Below are 27,381 nucleotides of genomic sequence, written 5' to 3'. Positions count from 1 at the left end.
ATTCATTCGAATATTTGATCCATGGAGGTTAAGTGTCTTACCTGTGGCAATAATCCACAAGGAAATGAATACGGAATGGATTAATTATATTAAATTATATGATTTGAAAGCCATGCTTACTTTATTTTATTTCTTTATTGAATGTATTCGTTTTGTGCATATATATATATATATATATTTTTCTTCTAGAGTTCTTCTGAAAGCACACCTAGTTTAGCTGTTGCCTGACTGTTGACAGCAACACCTATAGAGCATATGAAATGTTTTCAATTTCCTCTCCGCCAACGTCCAACAATGGTAGGAGATGTACAAGCGATTAGTCACCTGCCAAAACACGGCAAGGGCTAATGTATCTCCGGTTTGAATTACATTAAGCATAAGGTGTCGTCTCTAAGCTGTTTAATGCATTGTGGGATGACAGGCTTTAATCAGGCTCAGCGGAGCAGGCGGATTAAATCACTTTTATCTGCACTTCCTTTGACTTTCCCATTGCTCAGGGTTGCAATGTAAATCATAATGTGTCCCTGTTGGTCTCACTTCACTGTGGTTTATTGCTGTAGTCACATTTCATAGATTTCATTTATTTTGTCTATTGAGTAAATCCGCATGCTCGGAAAAACAAGAATAACTCTTTGCGCTCACCTTAAAATAACAAATGGATCATTTTTCCAAACAGAGATTGTTCCGTCTGCATGAGACCATCCATCTCCAAGCGCAGAGCTTACAATACAAGGCAGTATTAGGAGCATACATGCTCAAGAGATTGAATCTGCGGGCAAGTAGATGCACGATCATGGTTGGACAACGGCGACAGCGGCTGCCGCATTGCACGGAATTGCTAAACAGCTGTAGCGCTCCATCACGGCTATCGATCATGTCCCTCTCTCGGAATCCAAATCAGACGTGGGCAGAGCAGAGCAGAGCGGTGTGGGGCCCTGCGCCGGCCGGACGGCCAGCCGGACGGACAGCGACGCAGTGCTCATATCAACCAGGCATCGGTGAACAAACCGGACCTGGATAGCTGATTACATGCACCTACACGTGAGCCACGTTCAACCTGAATGCATAAGCAACTATTTCGAGGAGACCTATATTTTTAGCAGTAGCTTGTATGGTCTTGTATACAAAACACTTTTCCTTCTTCTTCTTCTTTCATATTATTATTATTAATTATTTTATATATACTTATTTATATTTAAATGAAACAATGAAATCAATAACTGGATCTCCAGACATTCATTGGTTCTGAGATGAGACCTGTCAATCAATCAGTCTAATGGCTGCTCCACCCTCAGACCACCAAATTGCAACGGTGACCGAAAGAAAAACGGACATCCAGTATTTTGCTGACTGCACACCATTTCAGCGGTGAACTCATATTACAACAATTGTATTTATTTAAAATGAGATTGATTATGTGTATGAGCAAACATGTGTGCAGCAGTTCTGCATCTACTTTTTGCTTTTTGCTAAATGGTGGGAAAAGCATTTATATTACAGCATGAGCCACATTGACATTCCAGCGGAGTCAACGTTAGCGGAGCATGACTGTATTTATGCTGGTGCGGTTTCTATGCCGGTCCAGACCAGCGGTCATGGCTGTCACACAAGTTTATACATGCACACGCAGGCATGTTGCTGTCGTGCTACGGCCTTCTCAGGACTTGCAATGGACCTGTCAGAAGACAATGGATGAAGAAGCTGCCTTGCGGAGCAAGGCACTCTGGGGAAATACCACCACTGCCAAAACACACACACACGCACAAATGTATGTGTTCCAAATAGGAACAAGCTGAAGGTGCAAATTAGGAGACCGCGCGCAAACATTGCGGCGATACCACTTGCGCAAAACTCTTGACAAAACTATTGGAAGCAGCTGCGTGACAAGTCCAGTCACAGTGGGATGTCAACACGCCAGGAGACACAATAAAGTGAATTACATTTACTTTGCCAACTATCAGGAACCTTGTAACCCCAAATAAAAAACAAACCAATGTCAGTGACAGTAATTGTAATTCCACCAAACGGCTTCCTTAAATCAAGGCGGTCACGTATCCCAACCATCCATTAACAATCATAAAGTCTGAGCCGCTGACAGATGGAGCCTTAAAGGCGAAGGTCAGTGTGATATTACAGCTTTAAAGGTTTCCTATTATGGCTCAACTTCAATGTAACTACTCACCTTGCCTTTAATAGCTGCTGGCTATGCAGCGGCTGAGCATATATGGAGATTTGAAATCCAGACTGGCGGATATTACTGGCGAGTGGAAAGCAATTTATGGGTGTGTTTCTGTGATACTGGTTGAAGCTGTGAGTATTGTTAATGAAATTGCCCCAGGGGTGAAGGAGAGCTCCTCGCCGAGGCCTTGTGTGGCTGCCACTTCATGCTGGGATGCACAAGAGACTTTAAGCACAGCAGTACCTGGCAGCCAAACTGCTTACGCAGCACTTTTTATCCCTTCCCTGAGGCCTTGGCCTCTGATTCTGTCTTTTTCTACCTTGACTCTGTCTTCGCTTAGTCCATCATTGCTGTCATTTTGCTTCCAGCATATCGAGGAGTAATGATGACTTTGAACAGAGAAGGCAACTTCACACACACGCACAAAAACTACCAAAAGGTAGCCATATTTGAGCTTTCAACCTTTTTTTTTTCCCCTTGTCTGCTCTTCCCTTGCTCAGCTTGAGAGAGGACATGGCAATGGTAAGGAGGGGAGAAAAGAGAAGAGAGTGCAAGCTCTTAGGAAGATTGCAAAGAACATCACAAAGGCATGAGGGGGAATATTAAGTGCTCTCTCTCTCTCGCTCTCTCTCTCTCTCTTTCTCACATTTGAGAAGCTGGAGTCTACAGAAGTAGCAAAACCAAAGAAGAAGAGAGATGGTGACAGAGAAAAGATGAGAGGAATGATAGAAGGTATCTTCAGCTATTTAAAGAGCTACGCAGCTAATGACACCGGCCATCTAGAATGCCGTCCAGCCAATCAGACATGAGGAATGATCACAAGTCAATTAGAATGAAGGGGCAAAGAGGTCAGATAGAAAGTCTCACTTGGAATTCCTGGTGGGGTCTTCAGGTATTTTCCATTGAAGTGCTGGATCACTACTTCACATTTCTCTGTGGACTCCATCCTGTAATGAAAAGGATTAAGACATCTTTTCACTCAACACATCTTGTCATTTTACTGAAATGAAAATTGGAGTACAGTGCGTAAAATAATTGCAGGTTAGATAAATTCAACACTCAATTGGGGCAAATGGTGTTTTGTAGGTGGTCATTGATTGGCTGGCACCAAGTCCAAGGTGTCTTCCTAGTTAGCTGTGACCCTGAACAGGATAAAATGGATCGATCAGCATGAAGCAGAGCGCAGTGCGCCGTTCGGCAACCCCGGCGCATTGTGTTTGCACTGCCACGGTTCCATGACGCAACAAGCGACAAGCTAAGTGAGCATTGGCTGCCGGTCAAAGCGAAAATGCTCATCGATCATGAATTTAGCATAAGAAATGTGTACAATTGTCTTATTTGCCATCACCAGAGTGGCTTAATTGTAAGTTGAACTTGGCCGTTGTCAAGGGAGTGCCTGAGCAAAACAATAAGAAGAGCAATTACTTCTTGCTGCTACTTTGGTTTTCCCTGCAGAAAAAGTTACATCCAAAATGTTTCATCTAAAATGATCTGAGAGATTAGCAGAGATTACAACCAATTGGGTTTGATTCACCAAGTGAGAAGTTCAGAGAGAAACTTGGGCTTTAATAATCAGGGAATGTTTTGTTTTTTCAAGCATCACCCTGCCAAACAGAAAACGAGAGCCTCCAAATGCAAGCAGGAGTGAGACATTCATGGTAATATACTTTTGCAAAATTCATTGCTTTGTAGGTTCCCGTGCTTTATTCGCTCTCACCGCCGAGAATACTCTTATCATTCTGTCAGCCGCCCACTTCTCTGTCCTCTTTCTCTCATATCTCTCCCGTCATCCCTCTTTTTTTCTTTTTAACAGAGCTTCTTTATCGCTCCCTCCGTCCCATCCATCTTACTCCCGGCCCGTCTGAACCTCTTCCTTTTGACGGCTCTCTCATTCCTCCCTGTCTTTCAACCTTGCTTATTTCCAACATCTCTTACCGTTTCACCGCTCAGTCCTTGCCCTCCTTTCTTTGCCTCGCCGCTCTTCCCTTTTGTTTCTCTGCTCTGATGTACATCATCTGCCATTTTGCTACAGCTCTTTCTCTACGTTTCGAATATGTCATCTTTCACACTTGCTCACGTCGTCTGTCTTCAGCTTATCGGCGGCATCCATTATTTCATGCCGTCGTAATGACACTTAAGCAGATAGGGCAGCCTCCAAATGCTCAAAGTGCTTTCATTGTCCTCGAATGCACTTTTAGCAGCGTTGAGTCAGATTCAGTTAGCATGTCAAAAACACAATATCGTTTTATAAGATTTGAATGACAGTTATCAATCTTAGCTCTGCGGTGTCGTAAATTACTGGTTGGGATCTCAAAGTGAGAAAATTGATGAGATCATGATGGCAATATCAAAAGGGATATTGATATTGCCCTGATTCCTGTAAGGGCATCAGCATTTAACAGGAATAAATAAAGTCCCGAATGAGTCGTGATTATGGTTTATGTACTCTCGTTTGTATCCATTTTTCGCCCGGAATTGAAATCTTAACATTGAACAGTCTCTCTGTGTGTTGCTCGTTCGTGTCTGGAGAGAGACGTTCTTATGAAGCAATGATTTATGTGGTGGACTCTCTCCCATTTTATAAAAATAAATTCCCTTTCGCATATCGCTGGGTGGGATGTGTTCACTGCCCATGAAAATGTGTCTGAATCCATTACTTTTCACTCCAATTTTCAGTGATTTTCTCAGCGCTGGCTATTCCCGTGCATTCTTTTATTCATGGTCTTCAAGGCCCCTTTGGCCATTCATTTTCCGCCTCCTCTTGTGTCGGTCGCCCCCCCCCCTTCTCGTTTTACAGCAGCAGAGCACGCAGGTAGACAGAAAACAGGTGGGTAGATGTGGAGTCAATAAGGCCGACAGGTGCTTTTGTTTCATGGGCAAAACGAACTGCTCAGCCAGACTGTCTGGCGGCCGCTAAGGATGTCCAGCTAGCCGCCTGCTCGCTGGCCTCACGGTCGGCAGACCGACCGACTGACCGACCGACCGACCGACGGGCCGGCCGTGAGGCGGGCAGCCGCTTCTCTGTGTGCTGCTGGTTAATGGCATCAAGTGCTGCTGTCTGCAATGATTAGTGCTCAGGCTGGAGTAATGGGCTCTGATAACAGTAATGGATCAGCCCACAAACACTTAGCTCAGTTTACTCTCTAATGCCCCTCGTGGTCCAACCTCCAGCAGCTGTCTGTTGACAAAGGGAACGCCGAATGGCAAATGTATATATAGTGGAACCTCCAAAACAGAATGCTCCTAAGGTTGGGCACTTTGGCACATTTTGGGGAAAAAACAATATGTCCCTCTGTGAGAGGGCAGCGTATCCTGCAAGACTGGGTCAGTTTAGCAAATGGCCTCATTCACCACCATTGACATCAAAGATATGAACAGTTAAGGGCAGACGGAGGGAACGATGATTTCATATATCGCAGTGTTTCTCAAAGTCTGCTACTCAGGCCACTCGTAGAAATTCAGATTATCGTAGTCGCCGTCGCAGATGTGTCAACTTAAACTGCGGACACAATGACGGCTATCTGATTCAGATCGGATTTTTATCCGCATATAATAGAGGCCCGACTCAGCACAATCTGCATTTATAGTATGCATTATCCTGTCTATATAGTATGTATTATTCATATACAGTTGCCATATATGGCTCTGCTCTGATTCTGCTCAGTCTCTGATGTTGTAAATATGTGCATAAATCTTTTAGGTTTTCGGCTCTTCAATATTATTTTTTTTCCACAATCTTTGCAGCTGAAACAAATCTGGTACTTCTCTTTTATCCTGTTTATGTGTGCATATGCTTCGATTCACATTTAATTGCCTGTTAAGTAAAGCAAGTGAATATATATAAAAATAAAAATTAAAAAAAATCTCTGCATGATAGCCAGACACTGTGCTCCCCCGTTGGCTGCAATTGATAACCATGGCAGAGAGGTTGCTGGAGTTAACAAGGCAAAGTGACAAGCATAGGACAGCTATTAAACTCGTTTTGGGATGTGCTCTGGCGATGATGGAATAGGAAATTTGATTCCATAGATGTGCAATCTGAGAAGCATGAGATGGATTCAAAACATTTCGGTCTTGAATAACTTCACGCAAATAAACCGCTGTGTACCTGGCAAAGCCGACTCCCCTGCTGACTCCGTTGGCATCCCTCAATATCCTGGTGGAGATGACGTGACCCAGAGGTTTCAACATGTTCTCCAGCTCCTGCTCGTCCATGGAGATGGGCAGATTGGAGATGTACAGGTTGGTCGGGTCCTGCTCTTGTTGCTGCGGGGCCAGAAAACCAGGCGGCACAAAATAGAAAAGAGAGAAGAATGCTGATGAGAAGTATGAAATTACACAATCAAGTGTGGAAAGCGTAAAATATCCATCTGTGTCACGAGCAATTTCTAGTAAAAATGATTTAGATTGTTTTTTTTTAATATTCACCAGTGGTCTTTGTGTAGAGAAACACTTTTTGTCCAACTTCAACTAATAGCTCAGTCCACATGTTCTACTTTGCTGCGCCGTGACTCGGAACTCTTTAATTACCGCTTTCCTTCACGGTCTGATTGTACTGTCATGGGATGGCTTATGAGGCGCTCTTAATGCAATCATTGGTTGGCCTCAGATGCCAATCATTACGCCAGCACGGCGGATTCACACAGTGTGTTTGTATTCATCAATATTGCCGTGGGCTGATCCAAAGTGCTCCCTTACCCGCGTTAGGATTAAGTCACTTTTGACTTTTGGACATCTCAAGTACAGTACAAACTGTATTAAAGGACTAGAAAGAGGTCATTTGTCATCATTACAGATTGTTTCATTAATTGCACGATTTAAAACTTGAGACAAAGATCTGTTGGATCGATAATTTAAATGCATTTTTAATTGCAGTGCCTGGAGGTTGCTGCAAGCTAGGTAAAAGTGCACAGCTGGTTGGGGCTTGAGCCCGAGGAAACAGAGTCCAACTGTTGAACAGCTGGGCCCTGCAGTGCAGCCAGACAAGTCAATCAGTTACCCAGCCCTCAAGACTAAAGTCCCAAAGACAGTCAAGTCAGTCAAACTCACAGCAAACTTGAACTAAACGAGTGAAAGTGAACTTTCTATCAACATACTTCTTGAGATTATTAACAGTGAAAAATAGGAGATCATGTGATCATGTGTGGCAAAGCAATTAACTGAGACTTAAAATAGTTTAAGGCGATATACGTAATGGTGCCCAAAAATGGCAATGAAAGAGAGTTGAGCGAGTATTAATCACATAAGAATAAAGCCAACAGTAGATGGCTTGCAATTTTTTCTATTCACTGAGTGTCTTCTTCTTTTTGTGGACCTTTTAAGATTTATTGTAGTGATTATTACAATAGCACAGATGCTATAGTTTTGTCCATTTGTTTTAGACTTCCTAATTACACTTTCACAAGCAGTTTTCACTGTGCAGCAATACTGAGGGCAAATTTAGGAAAAAAAAACTTTCGAGGGTCCAGTGAAAACTCTTTCACCATCACTCATACAATATCAGATGTTTACTTCTCCAAAGTTATTGGAAAAGACATCTCAAACTTTTGACAGCACAAGAAAAGGTTACGCAGGAGAGAAAGTTCCTCCATCGTCCCCTTTTTCCATTAGACACATGAGAAAAGTGGCCCCTCTCCTGATTAATGAGCCGTCTTATGTGACAGGACACGTTGGATCAGATTAAAGTCCTGTCACTGCCTGTTGTGAAAATGGGGGTTGCTCCTTTCGTCTTCAGCGGATTTATCACAGTTATGCAGAGTCCAAAAAACCTCATGTTTGTACAACACCGATTCGGGTACTGAATGATGCTGAATTAAATCTGCCACATTTCTACTTGATTTAGTTTTCCAGTTGCGGATTGTGTTTTTGTTTTCAAGATGATGTCAATCCAATGTTGGGTTAACTCGTTATGTGAAAGATTGACTCACAGTCTAGGTGCATTTGAATGAATCATATGCAGGAAAAAGCACGCGCCAAAAATGCGTTAATAGCGCTGCTCGTCTTCCGGGTGGATTATCACGAGCCAGCCTGGTGTAAGCACGGCCGGCGCGCGAAAGTCTCCCTTTGATGACGTTCCACGCTCCAAAGCCCTTAACACCCAGATGAGTAGATTATGGGTGGCGCTGGTGGAAATGGGAGCGTCTTAACCGGAGGTGAGATGGGCGGGCTGGCACATTCCACCAGAAGATTTCATTTCCTTTAATGTCAGCCTTGCTGTCAGGCTATGAATGAAACAGTAATTGAGGTGTGTGTGTGCGTGTGAGCCAATGTAAAAGTAATTATGCACTATGCCTATTCTATCGAATGTATAGAAAGAGGCATTTGCGTCTATTCCTTCCTTCTCCCCGAAGGAGCTCATCCCCCTGTGGAATGGCAGTTGTCTGGCCCCTTGCCATTGACCACCATTGTAGAAGGTTAATGGAAAGGCTCTAGGCTGAACTGGGCCTTTGATGAGCATAATTCCTTCACCTTGCCACCAGGAGGAACAGGAGGAATCCGACTGTGTGTGTGACAGGAAGAACGGGCGCTTGTGGAGATGTGTCATTTAACGCTGACGAATGGCCCCCACCAAAGAGCTGACAGCCTGGCAGCTGTTTTTTCATTTCGACTCCCTGCGTGCGCTCTTTAGACCTGACTGCAATTTTACCATAGCCGAGAAGGCATCGTCTTTTTCGTACTATAAGGCAGACTTGGAATCTTTTAATTATCTCAAAAATTGAGATGCACGATGCGGTCTTTTTTTTAAGACTCCCTCCCATTTCCGTGATGGACTGTCAAATGCAAAACAATATGGTTTCTATTGAGTTTTGAAGCTTTGAGGCGATGGTGAAGTTGGTCCATATTGACTGGTTAGAAGTGTACATGAAAAGAATGACAAGCCAAGGAGGCAGTTGACACGACAGGCAGACATAAGACATTAAAGGAATCCATTGTTGCTTTTGCTTTGCTTGAGGGAGTCGACTTCGGTTGTGTGAAGTCTCCTGTTCTGCCAACGGGGATGTCGAGACGGTATCCGTTCAGCTGATAAAAGTTAGATAGAAATAAGTCATGACTAGGGCACGCATTGAATGCTGCATTCAAACTCTCACTTCTCAGCTTGCTCTGCATCCCACTGACCTTTGACTTTGCAACTTTCCTCGCTGTCAACAATTTGACTAGACACTTCTCCTCATCCCCTGATCAATCCACGACCTCCATTCATTCCACTGTGGGGCATTTTTCTCATCTGTTCTCTCGCTTCCATCAATACAGCCTACTCGGGAGATTAGCTGGATGTATAATTAGCTCTACAGGGCTTCATGCTTACGGGTACACGCGTTGGATGGTCAACCTACGGAGCCACCTCAAGTGTGTTAAAGAAAAGACCATGAGTTTTTGTAGATTTTTACATCCTTGCACAGACAAGTCATATGATTCAATGGATAGTAGGAATTGTTTTTTGGCGACTGACCATGAGCAAACACTTAAAATATTCTAAAGCAAGCGTGATAATTCAGTACGCAAAAAACCAAAGGTGTACAATCTGTGCATTTTTTACTTTTTTTAATCGAGCAGACACATTACCTTAAAGACTTGATGATACAATTTTACACACGGCAGCATAAGGAAATTGTATATGGGCTCTTTAGCTGCTCCCGTGGCGGCTGAAAACATTAACATTCCTGATAGCAATCTTCTGCTGCGAGATGAAGATGTAGTCGATCACTTTTAATATACTCTGCTTCATATTATATTGAAGGGAAAAGCCCAGAAGACCTGTCATTCTGACATTGCTTGAACAGTAAATTAATTAGTGAATACTAGCAGGAATTTATGACAAGACAATTAAGAGATTTTAACAAATGAGTGATTTTTTTTTCTATATTTTTGCAATAAACTAGGTAGACACCAAAATGGGTGAAGTTAGGGTTCATTTTTGTCCTTGCACAAAAAAATGAGGAGATAAGCCTCCCAAAAATCAGCTGTCCCGAAATGTAAATAGGTCATAAAAAGAACTGCTGGTACTTTTACTCATGCTTTTGTCAAAACATCCAAGAAAATAAGAATTAGAAATACATCGTATCCCCCTCCTTCTTTTTCTTCCACTAGTCAATGAAGACAGCCCACGGTGCCCCCCAGGGATCTGTACTTGGGCCTCTACCGTTGCGCTCCTTCCCTTAAGCTCCATAAAGTTGTGCATATGAACCCCAAGTTTGTCCTCATCCAACTGCCTTGTGGAAAGGTAGAATTGAATGACAAGCAATTTCTTCAACTTGTACTCAGATCAAAGTGAAATGCCAGTCCTTGGCTCTCAGGGCTTGTGAGGCAAGCTTTCCAATGACACAGCAGCTCAGAATTGCTTTGTGCTCACCTCCAGCAGGAACATCGGCGTGACCTTTTTGTCAGGATTTATCATTCGACGCCCATGCCTGACAAATGTCAAGGACGTCATTTTTTTCAACAAAAATATCATACATTACTTCCCACTCACTGATGCTGGGAAACTATGACATGCTTTATGTGACCTCCAGGCTGGATTAGGTTCTAAAGACTGTTTTTATATTTTTTGCCAGCTGTTGCTTCACCGCATATAAAAATGTGGGTCTCAGTTGATTTTCTTTATTTTGTGTTCAGTTGTTTTATTGTGGTGTTATTGTGACACACCCAAAGGCGCAATAAACAACCAGGATTCTACTTTCGGACATTCAAGTCAAGAAAAGCCATTTTAAACTTAAAAGGAAAAATTCATTGAGGGGGAGAATTTTTTTCCCTATCCCTCCAAAGCATGACACCATGCAGTTGATGTCACCCTTGGTCCTGCTCTTCATGTTAAGAAATTCCAATCTCCATTTGCAACTTTTTTGTGCAGCAACCAACTACGTACGGATCCCTCAAAGGTCATATTTGTCTAAATGATTTGTCGCCACTTAATTGAAAGCCGCAACACAGATCAAGGATGATGAATCTTTGTCGCTGCAACAAGGTCAGACACTCATCTCTTTATGAATAGCTCTTAGCGCAGATGGTGGCTGACTCAGTGCACCAAGTAACCTTCCTGCCACTCTCTAACACTTTGTCAAAGGGCAAAGGCATTCATCACAATTTTAAGAAGCTCCGAAGATTGGTGTTACACCTATCTGACACCAAATACAATGATTAAATAAAAATTGTACAAATGGCCAGATGTTGCTGCAGAGCGATAAACATTATGCATCACTTTATCCGGCAACGGCATTCTCCCCAGGAGTGCAATATATGCTAATGGCAACTACTAGAAGTGTGTCTTTGCAGTCCAGAGGCACTGAGGCTCTTTGGCTATCAACATTCACACTCATTCACTTGCATAATGACACGGCACCTCATAAGCTCACTCCAATGTGCGTGCGCGCACACACACTTGATGTTGTGTTTTTCTACACACATTGGAATCATCACTCACCCAGTGTCATATTACGGCTTAAGGAAAAATACTTTTTGGAGTAGCTCTGCATTATGCTGTGATGATAGATGCAACATAAGGGACAATTACAGGTGATGCATTATTGAGCCCGTGGCTTTTCCAACATGCTTATACTGCAGCGTTGCTTTTTTTTTTCTTTCCCTGATATTTGGCTCTGCAGTCTGCTGTCGTACTTTGTCAAATTTTGAATTATGACTTTAATATGCAGATGCTATTCCGCTCGTCATTTGTAGCGAATGGCATCGGGTGATTTAATATCGGGCTGATAGTTCTCAATGGAGTAGAACTGCACTTGCATTTGCTAAGGCACTGGATCTAAAAGACTGCTAAATATAAAGATTCATTAATTCTTTAACTAATTAACTTGGTGTTGAACTGATACAGATTTTTTTTTAACATTACTTAACAATGAGTATGTTTCACAAGAACTATTCATGAATTTCTAGACTCAATGTGCAACAAACACATTTGCTGCATTGAACGTTTTTTGCAACTTTAACAAGGAGCAAATACATTTAAATAATATTTTAAATAACATTTTAAATACATTTATCGAGGAGTAATCATTTTCTCAGTCGAGCACGAGGTCAAGGGCATGCAACTATAGGAGCCTTTTTTATAGAGACAACTGCTATTTAATGGTACATTAAACTTACTACATGAGGTTAGAAGTTAATTGCATTGTTTTTATTCGTAGTAACTTTACAAGTGCATGTTTTTTTTCATGCAATGTAAAATGTCTTCTGACATTTACAACGGAGGTAATTGTCTCATTCACTTTGTTGAATGTGCGGAAACAATCCTGTCGTTACTTAGTAAAACAGACACAAGAGCAATAAATTAGGGTGCCATCAATGTCACGGCTCATACATTTTGATGCAGGGTTAATGTGAATTTAAATGGGTTGATATGCGCTTCGGCCGATTAATCACGACCCCCCTGATTTGATTTTGTATCTCCCTTGGTGAGCTAATATTCCAAAGATTAAAGTTTCATGTGGCGCTATCATAAAATGTATTATTAACATTGAAAACGGGGATGCTGGCCTTACCTTTGTTCTCGAGAGATGCTTTTAGCCTGGCGTATAGAATATGCATAGGGTACATGTGAAGCTTTATATTAGAGGTGCAAAGAAAAAGTCATCAAAGCAGCTGCCTCAGTGAAGACAACATTCACAAATGTCTTCCCACTTTCATAATACATTTTCATCTCCATAACCTTTGTATTTTTCCATTAGTCTGTTTGCATCAACTGCTCATTGTATTGTTGCTGGGGTAAATGTGTTTTTCTGTCTTATAAATCATTCATGATATAATTTCTGAGATTGAATTTTTTTTTTTTTTTTTTCCCCCTCCCCTGACTGGGATCATGGCATGGCACAGAGTGCTGCTGAGAGTTCTGAGGAGGAGGAAGGGAAGCATTAAAAAGAAATGCTGATGAGCAATTGGATTTCCACTTTTAACCTATGTGGAAACTCTCACGGACTGAATCGAACCTAAATTGTATCATCAACACATCATTTAAATACTCAACGGGAAGGCTGAAAATGCAAAGAAATTCCAACAGATCACTCTGCTGGATGATTTTGACATCATCATTGCAGGTTTACTTCAATGTGTGTATTTGATGTGACTTTTGAGCCAGGACTGTATCAAATGGTTTTATAATACACATGGAGACAAAGCTTCTTATGAATCTCTTTATGCAAAAAGTTGTTCTTGTTTAGCTTGCATCTTGTATTGTATTGGCTTACTCTGCTGAAAAATATATGTGAGGTCTTACACAACTAACTTTACGAAGGAGGTCATATCGGGGGTAAAGGAACTTTGCAGTATTGTATTCACAAAAATCCAGATGGCTTTAGGAATTGTTTGTATTCCTTTTAGAGCTTCATTTACATACTATCGTGCACGGCAAAAAATAATAATGCCACTATCAGGGATTGGCCGGCATCCAGACCAGGTTGTATGCCTCTCGCCCCAAAGTCCGCTGCTGATATAATTGAATTGAATGATGGAGAAGTGTGTCTAGGAAGAAACTATGCACCAGCAGCATTTGAATCTTTTCTCTTCAGAGATGTGTCCTTTTCAAAAGTCATCCACCATGCGTTCAGCACATCATCAATTCACCATGCAAGCTCAGTTCGTGGTCCATGGGTCAAATGAGCCATAGCAGTGACTCCACTCATATGAGGAATTTGCTCAGACAACCATTGAAGTCAAACTTTACGGTGAAGGAGGAAGGGAAAGTCACGTGCGGCGGCGGCGGCTTGAATCTACATTTGGCAATCTACATTATTGTCAACGATAAGGCCATGAAAAGCGGGGAAGAAGAACAACTCGGTTTCCTCTACATCACTGGCTGTCCAAATAAAAGCACAATGCAATTTTCACTTATGAATCTAGTGCAAAGTAAATAGCGTAGGCTGTCTGCGTGCTTCACAAACACACTAGGAATAACTACCCGGGGCCACAGACTCATTTGTTATTCCTTAATGTGCCACTGCTCGCCAGGGAACAGTAAGCCCGCTGTGTTTTCCAAACGACACCGCAATGTGAGCGTGGCGTGCGGAACTGCAGCAGGAATACTTGGGCCCCCCCGCCCCCCGCTTCTGTCACATCAGCGCAGAGAAATAACACACCGAAAGGCGAGTGCGGCGGAAATATTGAAATACATATTAAAGAATTATTTCTCAATGGGAAACCGCAACAACAAAAGTAATAAAAAAGCAATATTGGAAGCATTGTGCAGGGAAAGCAACTCTGAGCAAATCAACATTTATGTGGCATCAGTCAAGTTCAGTGGCGGAAGCGAGGCAATGATTTTCAATTACCAAATGTTGAGGTGGAGTATTAGTCCGCAATTCAATAACACAAACTACTAACAAACAAAACACAATCACGCTGTGTATGCATACAAATGAAAATTCTATACAGTATTATTATCTTTTGTAGACTATACTTGCATTGGATATTTTAATATGACTATATATTTATATTTTACAGTTATGCATTTGCAGTTCTTTGTAGGTTTCAGCTGCTCATTTTTAAAAAAATATATTTATACAATCCAAGCATACTCAATGTACTATCGACACCTACGCCGTTACTATAGCAACATTTGCAGACAAGTAAGTCCAGAGCAGAGCACTGATGGGCGAATGTAACAAATCCAATCAGGTCAGTTGGAACAGAAAACAATTGAAGTAACTTACTGTGTGAAAACAAAACGGGTATACGCGTGTTCAGTCGGGGCATGAAAACGTACATCACGTTAAAAAAGGCTGTAGGCTAGCTTCTTAAAAAATTCATTCAAGTCTATCATTTGTAAAAAGAGAAAGAAGATCCATATTCTGAAGTACACACACACACACAGCTAAAATGAAATTACGAATGAAATGAGGTTCCACCATGTGTTAACAGTTACGGAAACATTTCATGGACATTAAGCGACGTTAATGACACATGACAGAAAATCTGACAATTGAGTCAAATCACCGAATAATAACGATATCAACTGCACATCATTTTGTTTTCACTATTTGACAGCTTGCCTTTGGCATAAGGCCATATGTATCCAATCTGGAAAATGAATAGGCGTGCTTGCTGTCTAAATGACGCCACAGTATTCAATTTAAACAAGAAAATAATAGCAAATGTGGGATTATATACACTATATGCACATTCATTATTATCATTTATGGAATGGCATACAACCAAAACAATCCAGTTTATGTTCCTTGCACAAAACTATATTTGCACAAAGAATTGTATGATTGTGGACCCAAACTCCTCCGAGTGTATTTTAGTAAAAGCGTGCTGACCTACATAGCGAGGATGGCTGCTTGTTACACTCTAATTATCACCCTAAATGGTCTGGAAGAAGGGAGGTCCGGCAGGACACGTGTTTGTTATGGACACTAATGAGACTGTGGAACAAAATAACGACGACCCACACAAAGTGTCCCCCTAAGTTCAATGGCCTCATCGTTCCCACTCCATAAAAAAAGACAAAACCCTCTAGAAACGCTCCTATGGAAGGAAAGAGGAATACAACAAATAAAGGAACACGGAAAATAATAAGATGAGGAGGAATGTTGCTCTAATTTCAGGAAAGGTTGAAAATGTCAATCTGTCTTGAACACTTGTTGAGTTTGACGCCTGTCTCAAATTCGTATGTCAAAGTACATCAGCAATAAAGTCGTTTGTTAGTTTTTGCTGCTGCCAAATTAAAATTCAGATATTTCTATGGTCCAAATTAAGATTTACCGCATGAAAATAGTCCCTTAAATGAAATATGCAAATGTAGCATAGCAGCCTTCGACAACGCAAACTTAAAAGAACATTTCCAATCATACACCGATGCAATTTGACTGAGAGAAAATCTTTTTGTGACTTCATTAGAATATCCGGGGAAGGGTCAAATGACATGAAATTAGAGCAGCGGAGACAGAATCGGAATAAGGCTTTTGCACACCATTAGCCGAGACTTGTTGTCAAGAAAACATTTGAGGACCAGTGACGCAGATTGTAAGATAAGGATAAGGAAGGGTCACCTTATCCAGAGGTCACGGTGACTCGGGAGTTAAGCGTCAGAGGAGAACCACGCCGAGTGACATTCAGCAAACATTCGTCCTTTGACGTCAACACCTGCTGTAAGACTCCAGATAATTAACTGTCATACGCACCTCAGCGGGGTTTAGCATTTCCATAATCACTCCATTTATCACTGCCACACAAAACACAATATCACTCTGTCAAAGTTTCACTCCATTATTCAAGCTCTGTTGTTTGAATGTCAAAGAATCAGAAAGCAAGTTAATGGAGACGCCATTAAGCAGGAACGCTAAGGCCCGTTGAACAGGACTGCACAATAAACACAAGAAAAACTGGGCAACTTTACAAATCATCCAACAAACTATCTGGTCGGTGTGTTATCCGCACGGAAACTAATGAGCGCTTTAATCTAAGGGTCTGGATCATTAAAAGAGCTCGCCGTTTGATGCCAAAATTGACTTTCATCTCGGTGCGGTGACGGCTGATTAGCTCACGCAGGTTATCATGCGCGGCTGTGGAAAATGTTGGAAGATCATTAGATGTAATGAGTGGACATCAGGACTGACTGCTGAAAAGCCGCAAATTCCAGCTTTTCCTCATCTCTGAGGGTTGTTGTGGACAATTTGGTCGAACCGGGCCATCGATGGCGTGTGATGGCGGCAGGAAGTCCCTCCAAGGTGATTCCCATTCAGATCACGTCTGCTTGATTGATTAAGGCGCAGGCAGACGGATTTGGAGCTTGGCAGAAATGTGTGTTGGATTCCAGATGGATTTCATTCACAAATGGGAAAAGTGGGAATCAACGCTTATGAATCGTTGTAGAAATCAATTCGGTGAATGCATTATTATTATTATATTTTGGAAATCACCCCACAATTTTATGCACCTCTTATTATGAACTAAGTTTGTTGCAAGCTTGGTGTGACATATTTTCACCAAGGCACATTTCTGGAGGTTTTAAAATTGTATTGACATACTTGAAGATACAGTGAAAGAGTTACAGATGAGAGGATGGACAGAAAGCTAAGTATGACTTTCAACGGATTGACATGTCCATGTAAAGGTATTGATTTCCAATCGGATACTTTCCCCAAAGAGTCTAATAATCCGTCGCAGTCAGATTAAAGTATTTACATGTATTTGAAAAGCTTAGCGTCAATCAATGAAATGTAATTGCTTTTTTGGAGGCAAGTGCTTAGACGCACATACGTATTGAATGTCAAAAGAAATTATACGGGAGGCGTCAAAACATCAATTTGAAGAGAAGGGAGGGAATTGTTTGTCCTTTTATGAGACAAACCAAGGGGATTAAGGTTGATCACGTCATCGTGTGATTAACAACACCTCCGTCCCGCCATTAGGCTGACCTTGTTAAGTGTGTGAGGTGATTACATGGTGTGTCACCATCAAGCGCTTCCACCATTAGTGCTTCCACGCCATTTACAGCGGTTGCTATGATGTTGCACATCTTTTTTTTTTCTTTTTTATCTGGATGTTCTTAAGGGCACAACAACATCCCCACGCTCTTTAAAAAGTAGGCACAGTATTTTACTTTGTACTTCATTTTGTTCGCGCTCACATCCCTGGCTGCTGTACTTGGAGTAATTAGAAGCAGATGATTCTGGCTTAATTGGAAAGGAATGCAGAAGGGGGCTACAGGGCATGAGGAAATCACAACAGCAGACAGTAGGTAAACACGGCAGAGGGCGGACAGTGAATTACCGCATATCTGCGATAAACATATTACAAGGCTCGGTCGAGTCTAAAAAAAATCCAATAAGGTCTTGGATGAAATTCACGCCACTTTTCACACAGTAACTTTGTGTGCTTTCAGCTCTGCAATGACTTCATAGTGAGGAGGATTACAGGGGCATAGACTGAGAGCAATACATATTGCATGATGAAAGTTTGATATACACTTGACAACAAAGGGACAGAATATTAAAGGTTAGAATCCATTGGTAAGAGGGCAAGTTTCATTTAAACTGTGCCAGAAGCCAATTCCAAGTTGAAAGCAACTGCAAGAGAGCAAGGGAAAGCCAATGAGAGTGAGCGAGAGAGAGAGAGAGAGAGAAGAAGGAGGGGCTGCTTTTCATTCCACTGAAAGTCACAGCTGAAAGTCAGGCCTGATTGTTTGCTGTTTGGATGCTGCTTTCACTGATGCGTGGGAAGAGTGGAAGATTCCCTGGAGGCGCTGGAGGGAGGCTTAATGAAGGCAACAGACACACACCCACTCAAAAGCAGGGACTTCCTCATTTACGAGGGGGGTGTTCTATGTAGGGTTTGGCCTCCTTAACAGGAGGGGGCACTGCTTACAATAATTGGACCGTTCGGTTTGGACGCACAGAACATTACCGACTTTCGTTAAAGGTGTCACAGTCGATCTTCGTGCACGTATTAGCGTCAAAGCTGTCTTCGATGGGAACTTGCCATATCCAATTAGGCGGCCATATTGGAAGTCGCAAAAGACAGACTTACAGAACTTTATGTGTATATCGCACCAGAATAATAATAAATAATCTAAATATACATTTGAATTTTTATGGCAAGACCCCAGTGCATCCGTCCGTCCATCCATCTGTTACTCTCTAAGCTTTCGGTTTGTAGATTGTTGGTTGAAGCTCTTTTGTTTTGGCCTGCTGCTGCTGGCCTCCTCTTGCGATGCTCCCTAAATCTGCGTGCAATTAGTGCGGTGTGACCAGGTTCCCTAGCCGACACAAAAAACTCATTAAATTCCACCGACCTGCTTTTTCTCGGGCATGGTCTCCTTGCCCCATATTAATTTTCCTTCCGACCCGTGCTTTAATTCTGAGCAAGTTTTTTTTTTCTTTTCTTTTTAATGGGAATAATAGCTTCTTCTACCGTACGATAAGATGCATCATGTATAGTGTATTTTTCCCCCTCATTCACCACTTCCAATGCGGTGATCCAAGGTCAGGTCTAATGAGTATCTGAATGATAAGATGCCACGTGTTACAGTTCCCCGATGAGTGCAGCAGGTTGGGAATGAGATGAGTGCATTTGCTACTCGGCCCTCCCTTCCGTCTTTGTCACTTCTCTCTGTACTTCTAGACAATGGCCTTGCTCATTTCCGGACTCCCTCCCGCAGTCTTCCTCGCGACAAACAGGGCCACACAAACAAGGTCATTGAGACTGCTGTGAGAGGAAGATGTATCATTTACTGGGAGATGGATGACATGATGTCTCGGCGAAAAGCTTTTATTTTGACCAGAAGTATTACTGCAACCCTCCGGCTCTCTCCCCACCCTCTTCCCTAATTGAACAAGGAGGAAAAAGACAACTAGCACTTGCGCTGCAAAGGAAATTGCCTCTTCAGTGGTGTGAAAAATACACAATTTATTGCTGAACCATTGCTGCGTTCCTTCAACAGCCAGGCCTAAGAGGGCTCACAATAGAGTGTGCAAATTGACAAGGGACAACCTCGATGGCCTGCAAAGCACCCACAATTGACTTGTATTGGCTTGTATTTGACAGGTTGCTTAAGATTGCTGTGGGATGAAATTTTCCATTCTTTCTACTGTCTTGGTGGTAAATGGTGACCAAATATTACAGTCATGCAGTGATGTTAGAAAATAATTCTCCAACCTTTCCATGACAAGCTTAGCTGGGGTATTTGACTCACATTAAAAGCTTGACACTAAAAGAAATCATGAAGAATATAATTATTCAATAAGATGATGTGAATTGCGGCATAGTTGTTATTCTTGAGTGACAGCATTGTGAAAGAGCGTTAAGTGGCGGATCCGTGTGACGTGCCCGACTTCAAAGTCGACACTGCTAGAATGGAGGAAAGAGCGGTAATGTAGCCCCATCACGGCTCAAGTGACAGCTCCTGCAGGGCTCTTGGACCAGACAAGTGCAGCCGTTGATCCCGTGGGCTCCACAGCACAGCTGCCAGATATGGCGGGATGTGAGTGTGTGTGAGAGCAGGATATCAAAACCGCCATCCCGGGAAGACAAACCTCACAAGGCTTTGGCAGAGGAGCAGCGACTGCAGCATTTGCGCCTATAGCATTTATTTAACCTCTCAGATGGGTGAGCGCTTGCATTAGACTGACATTTGCCTCTGGCTGCTCGCTACTGTCAAATTAGCAGCACTAGTCCTGCTTTTATAGAATTTATGATTTCATTTAGCAATGCTCCATTCCCTCGAATTTGTTTGCTATCCCTGCGCTGTCCGAATTCCACGCATGGGCTCGAGAAGAAGCAACAAATGATTTTCACGTGCTTTCAAATGAAATGGAAAGAAAAGAATACAATGCTATTTAATGCTATTTTGTGATGGCCGTCCTGAACCTTTCCTGACACGCACATTATATTTATAGATATCATTTTATATACGAATATTGTATTTTATATATTTAAAGTGTAAATCAACAACAACAACCACCACCACCAGTCTAAAGTCGCTAGAACATATAAAAATCTTTGAGTTGACGTCTCCTTTAATAGTCCCAGACGTCAACATGTTTCATTAAATTGCAGTATGCTAATGCAGCTATCACCCCCGGATGGTGAAAATGCAAACCGTCATTACATCACCGTGGCAACCCAAAATGAACTATATAGCTCGGTGGGAATGTGTCTTGTCAGCCCTGTAATTTAAAAATAATTTCTCCATCAGAAACATAATTAACTGCATTAGTAGCTGTGACTATGAAAGGACACAGTGTAAAAAAAAGCCCAAAGCTGGAAGAAAAAAAAAAAAAAGAGTAAATGTTACGCAGAGCCTATTAAAAAAGCCCAAAATGATCTACAGCTGGGACACCAAAGCACATATTGAAGTTCAAACTGCAGGATATGGACTTTTCCAGCTCCCATGGCTCTTGTTCCCGTGTTAAGTCTATTCAGGCCATTAGTAATTACGTTTTGCTAATGTCTAAAGCTAGCCAGGCAGGTAGCCATCCCCGCTTGTAGTCGTGCTACACCCTTTCAGGTCTCACTGACTGTGATGGTGACCGGAGACAGGGATTGCAGGCTAAGGCCCTCAAGGGACTCATTAGTGAGCAGAGGAGCTATTTGAGGGCAGCGTATGGAAGAGTACAGAGCACAGTGAGGTGAGGTGGGTTTTTTTTGTAAAGTCTTTTTTCTCGATTCCAAGAGAAAACAATACCCAGAAGTGTGCAGCTACACCGGTCGAGAGTCTTGTGCTTGTTATGGGCAGCTCACATGGATTGAACGACATTATATGATGAAAGCATTGGAATGTGGCTTCTTGTGCATACTGATTAAAGAAGTCCTTTAAGATATACGTAAACTCCATACGGAATGTTAAAAACTGTCATTCTGTTATTGCATTTCCTCACGTGTCCAACAGTGATCCGATCGACAAATCAACTTTCCATCCCTATTATGTGAGATGAAGAAATCCAAATCACCAAGGTAGAAAGAGGCTGAGCGTAAGTTGTTCGTTAACTGGTAAGCTCTTTTCAAAAAAAGAAAGACCTCCAGCCTTTACGTTCTTCTAAAGCCATGCCTTTCATGCCAAGTCTGCTTTCAATATCAAAGCTCTTTGGAGAGCCTCTGGTGAGATAATAACAAAGGGAAGGGGACTTTAGCGAAAATGGAAGACCTGTAAAACGAGGGAGAGATGAGGAGAACTAGATACTGGAACAGGAGCATATCAATTGCCCCATTACCTGACATCTATTCTGAACTGAGTTATTTGATTATCTTTTTTTTTTATTTTATTTTATTCTTCATTATATATATATATATATTATTTATTTGTCTATCTATTTATTTACTGATTTGGTACAAACCACACAAAATTGATAGCACCCCGAAAAATATGAACATGACTGAAATCCAGATAAAACATGCCAAATCAGAAAGAGGCTCAATTTCTGCCTTTTTTGTTGTTGTTGTTGTTGCGGCTAATAATGCTGATGATTGCGTGCATACGTGCAGAGAACACCTGGATGTAGTTTTCCACAAGCTGTGGCTAGGAAGTTTATAAATGTAGCATGCATGCTGATCTGGATGCCCGTAAGCACATTTATCTGTAACCTGCAAACCATTTAGCAAATGTAATGCATTTGAATATCCACATCAACAAGCCAAGCCATTTTTATATTATAGTCATCTGATTTCTTCTATGTTAAAGAGCTATCATCCTACCCGAGGCTTTTTTTTTGTGCAATTGCGTGAGAGGAATGCAAAAAGCGGCACGACTAATAATTAAGAATTGCAGCTGATGAAAAATGTTCCAGGAAGTGCATTTTAACAACAATTTCAGTTGTTCCAGACTTTCTTTTGTTAGGCTGCTTCTACTGCTGCTGCATCATTTGGTGCATTGAGTATCAGCTAGTGAAAATGCAAAACGGGCAGCTGTTGTCAGACAAAAGCAAAACCGTCGCCATGCGGTTCTGTTCTGGGGTGGTTTTTTTCATCTGATCTAATTTGCTCTCTGTCTCAAGCACATTGAAGCCATTGTGACTTATCTTGCTCAACATATGGTATCCAATGTTAAAACGGCTTTAGGATAAAAGAAGCTACACATGCCAAAACATTCAAGCGGCGCATGAGGCTAAGGACAATCCTTCAGGGACACGCCAGCCATGGCAGATTGAAGTGGAAGGCCACTGGCTGACTGTGATCCCGTCCGTCTTGAACAAATTTGAGAGAGGGGCGACATGTTTTTCCTCTCGCTTGCATTTTAAGCAAACAGGAGCCATGTGGGAGGCATTGACCTGCCTTCCATCCTCTCATTATCACTCGCCGCTATGCCGTAAACAACACCCTCCAGGCAGCGACACCGAGGGGAGTCCCCAACCAACCGGTGGAAAAGGCTGTGCTCATAATTGGCATTTAATGCATCTGTGCATATTATACCGCCAGCCCTGCATACAAAAAAAAAAGAGGAATTGTACAAAATGAATTATTGAAATAAGCATTAAGAACACAAAAGAAATGCATCCATTACAACGAGCATTTATTTTTTCTCTGCCAAGAAAATGTACGTGGCTGACAATCAGTAGACTAGCTTATGGAACGAAATCCTGAAAATGGACAACCGTAACCTTGGAAAAGATACAGTATTCATAACCACCCACGCTACGTCGTATATACACACTCAGCAGTGGAAATTCAAAAAACAGTTAGATGTCTGTCAGTTCCCCTTGCAGAAGAACAAAACCTCCTGAGGCAACACAATGGCACTTTACGTCTTTTGTGTTTCTGACTGGCAGTATACACAAGAGAGAAAAAATGTGAGTTTTCCCTCCGGGAGGGAGTTCACGGCATATTGAGTGCTTTTCAAACAGAGGAGGAGGCTTGGCATATGCTACTGTAAGCAAGATGAGATGCAGGGAAGTTCAGTGAGCGAGCGAGCGAACGATCCTGTGCAAAGCCGCTTCGACATACAGCATTACTTAACCATTGATGTGCAGGCCAACTCTGAATTCGGAACTACGGTTACACAGGAAGATGCACTCACAGCCACCCACCCACTCTGACAGTCATATCAACACTATTGTCAGGGTTAAAATATTTTATTTATAGTTTTACTTTAGTATATGATATCGTATAGTTTAGTATATATATCAATTTACATTATTTATTTTCATTATGGTTATTTTTACTATAGTTTGTTTTTATTTTGATTTGTCTCTTTTTAGAGAGTTTTTTACTGTTATAAAATTACTGGATTATTTTCCTGAAGGACAAATCCAGGGCATTTATCATTGTGGCAGCCACCAACCATTCACACAAAACAAGGAGACCAGGTGATGTTTTCCCCAATTCGCCTCCCCACGGCCAGGAAGAGGTTTCAATTGGATAGATAGATATGTAAATAAATAAAAAAACACACACAGGGAGCCTGCAAACCTCCTACAAGAAACAAATCAAGATGTCTAATGTCTTTTGCATAATGATGCTAAAATTTGAGTATTCAGCCTGTTTCCTCCCACACAGCTCCGGCCCGCTTCTAATCCAAGGTAGAAGAAAACGTGTCATTTCTCTAATCAATCTGTTAAAGACAGACGAGGCCTCCGAGTATAGCTTCCTTCAAACACTCATTTTATTTTAGCCCTGCGGCGTGACTGTTGCATCTCACTTCTCTTTTTCAACTGCACAAAGATGGAAAGATGTCAGGGAACGGTACACCCTTGAGGTACGTACGTACGCCTGAGGTAGGAAGTCATCCTTAGATGTCTGTAGAAATAGAACAACTGGCAGCTCATTCAGAGTGACAACACACCTTTTAAAAGCTAAACCAATCCAGCGTGGGGATCCCAATGTGCAACACCATTTCAAAATGGAGCCTACAATACCAGGCAAGAATCTTCATTTGCTATAATCACCATATGTAAATATTTGTCTTATCAAGAAAGAAAGAAAAATACACAAGAAGATCAGGAAAGAGCCTAAAGTATGTCACCCGACCTCCGTTTATGCCGCACTATTAGTCAGTTGAATTAGTATAGCATACTAACATTTTGCATTACCAGGACATTTTTTAATTAGAAATACACATCATGGATTAAAAACTACCATGACTTGATGCGTGTTCTAATGTTTATTGTTGCACTCTCAAAATGTCGATTATGGAAAAAGGTCATTAAAGAAGCTAATTGTGATTTTAGGACTTGTGTGAGTTATTTATGTATTATCTTTGATTGTTTTTTCTTAGACACACACGCACATCCAAATTCATCTCAACCTAGAATCCAGTCTTCCTAAGTGCATGAAGCAAAATTGAAATATGCATTGTTTTTTTTCCTTTTATACAATACTTAATTAAACACAAAGTGCGCACTTTAATCTTTATAATTCAATAGCAAGGCAATGTAGCCGCTTCAGCATCAGCGATCCAGCCACAAAAGACTGTTTGGCACCACTGAAGAATAAGAAAGCTTGCTTATGCTCGCAGAATGGATTCCAAGGTGATGCAAGGGTCGAGCGCTTTATACTGGATCCCGCCACACATTTCGAAAATGAACATTGTGGCTTACAAAATGAAAACTCTACATTAAAAAGTTATCATCCTTTTAAAATCTCCTCCCCCCCAAAAATTGTGTAGCGTGGAGAAGAAAAAAAAAAAAAGGACTGTTTAATGGTTGTGCTGGCATAGTTGAGAGCAATGACCATCTGGTTTTGCTGTGTTTACTTCTCTCTGGGTTCAGTCGTAAAAAGTGGATCCAGGCTTTCACATGTAGACACCACAGAAAAGGCCTGCATTCAATCAGCTTTACTGTCTAATATGAAGAAGCAACCCACATTTGTGTTCTATTCCAAAGTGTGTAGAGCAGCGTGTGAAATCATAGATAGGCTGGACGCAACTCCAAGAGTAGACCTCAATTTATTCAGGAAAAAGAGGAGATATAATATCACCAGCACCCCCGCACCACCCCAACCGATCCAATTCAGTAAGTGGTTTAGCGCACCCCCCCCCCGCCACACACACACACACACACACACAATAATACGATAATTACTGCTTTCCTTGGATTAAATCATCTTATTTTTGGTAATGAAAATAGCAGCTGTTTCCGTGGACAATCCCACCAGCCGGATTAGCCAAGATACAGGCTTGATCCCAGGTCGGCCTGATGTGATGCAGAGAGGTCATGTGTGAAACTTAATCAAAATATTTCTTTCGATATGTATTATTTTGTATTCATTATATTATTGCTTTATTTTATTTCTTTAGATTTATAGAGTATATGTGTAGTGCAAAATAAAAAAAATGTCACCAAGAAATCTGAAGGTGGTGACGAGCAACCAAATTCGAAGAGATGACAACAATAACATTTATAACCTCAGCAATGAGTGCAGAACCAGAGAACCTAAGATGACCATGGCCGCACAGACTTAAGTAGAAGGTTGAGCCCATGCCAGTCTTCCAGTGATGAGGTCATAGCATTGAAAAGCTCGTGGGCGGCCATTTAGTCATGAACTTGCTCCATCCATCATGTTGTTTGGAGGATACATTTAAAGCGAGTAGCATAGGACATGCCATTCATTAGTCGTAAAGGGTGTAGTCCAATATTTGATCCGAGCGAGAGAGCGTCTTGGAAGTATTTTACTCCGAGCAGTAAATCCAGCTAACGACTGCCATTACCGTTGTGTTTATTTACTGGGAAAAATTAAGATAGGATTAAAAGAGTGCGGCTTGCTCTTTTTATAGGTCGTTACCATCTGCCACCTTCTATATCAGTCCTATATTTTCCTTTCCTTCCCGTTCCCGAGGGCTGTTTTCTTCCACAACATCTCATCCAAACAATCGCAAATCTTCACCAACATCTCAAAGAAACAATCGCTTTCAAACTCAAATGTGTCCCATGGTGCGAGTTCATCCAATTTCTTGAAGACAATTTGTAATTTCAGTATTGACACATAAAGTCGATGCACAATTTGTCTTTGCGGGCCACATAAAATGATTTGGCGGGCCGTATCTGGCCCACGGGCCTTGAGTTTAACATCTATGATTTTAACATTGTGCTGAAATATTCAAACTTCACAAGGCTATTCAAGTCTAAATAAAGGTGGCGGATTCTCAAAGGGGTCATGTACATATATATGTACTTTTTGTTTTTTTCTCTCCATGTCATCCAAGTGTTGTCTAAAACGAGTTGAAGGCGAAATGGGCAGAAGTAGCTCGTGGGAATTGAACTCCAAACTTCTCTGGTAATATTCTGAAGCCTATTGCCTGATTACTGCAGCACGTAGCCGACCGAAAAATGTCACCCTGCCCTTTCCTCTTGTCACAAAGATCCCGTCAGAGTCCTGGGGGCACTAACTAATTACTCTTCACTGTGCCTGCCATATAGGCGGACGTGGCCACATGTGTGTATGTCACTGTGTGTGTGATCTCTCTTGAGTGAGTGCGTGTACTTGGGAACAACAAAAACTTCTGTAAGGTCAGCCGCAACTCTGTGTATCAACTCCTGGGAGACATGACAAGTGGATGTGCAATAAACAAGCCGGGCCGGGGCGGGCCGGGCCAGGCGGGCCTTTACTTGTCGTGAAAAGGAGAAATTGGATGTATTTGTGAAGCGACGGAGTTGGAAAACAAAGGTGTTAAGGGGCTTACTTGAACACAATGACAGAGATTTCAAACAAACGCAGCGCAAAGCCACATAATGAAAGTGGGAAGTTTGCGGCTCGGGGAAAAAAAATCCATTTTAACAGTCAAACAAATAGCACCCTTCCCTTTGGTGACTGGGTGGAATGACGCATAA

At 41.8% G+C, this 27,381-nt stretch overlaps 1 protein-coding gene across 7 annotated transcripts in view; it reads right to left on the bottom strand.

The window, feature by feature from the left end:
• The window catches only part of rbms3 (RNA binding motif, single stranded interacting protein), a 166,440-nt gene that overhangs the window by 43,513 nt on the left and 95,546 nt on the right, over positions 1 to 27,381 (bottom strand). For all 7 annotated transcript variants that reach the window (XM_088365121.1, XM_088365122.1, XM_088365116.1 and 4 more), the window contains 2 exons: positions 6,288 to 6,445; positions 3,047 to 3,126 (listed from right to left, as the gene is read on the bottom strand). In XM_088365121.1, the coding sequence (XP_088221247.1) occupies positions 3,047 to 3,126; positions 6,288 to 6,445 (238 nt within the window). The remainder of the gene's footprint in view (positions 1 to 3,046; positions 3,127 to 6,287; positions 6,446 to 27,381) is intronic.

This window comes from Syngnathus floridae, chromosome 21 (assembly GCF_059516105.1).
Source record: "Syngnathus floridae isolate MCC-2025c chromosome 21, RoL_Sflo_1.0, whole genome shotgun sequence".
NCBI lineage: Eukaryota > Metazoa > Chordata > Actinopteri > Syngnathiformes > Syngnathidae > Syngnathus > Syngnathus floridae.
Note: the sequence above shows the minus strand (reverse complement) of the source record. Positions and strands in the feature narration are given on the sequence as shown.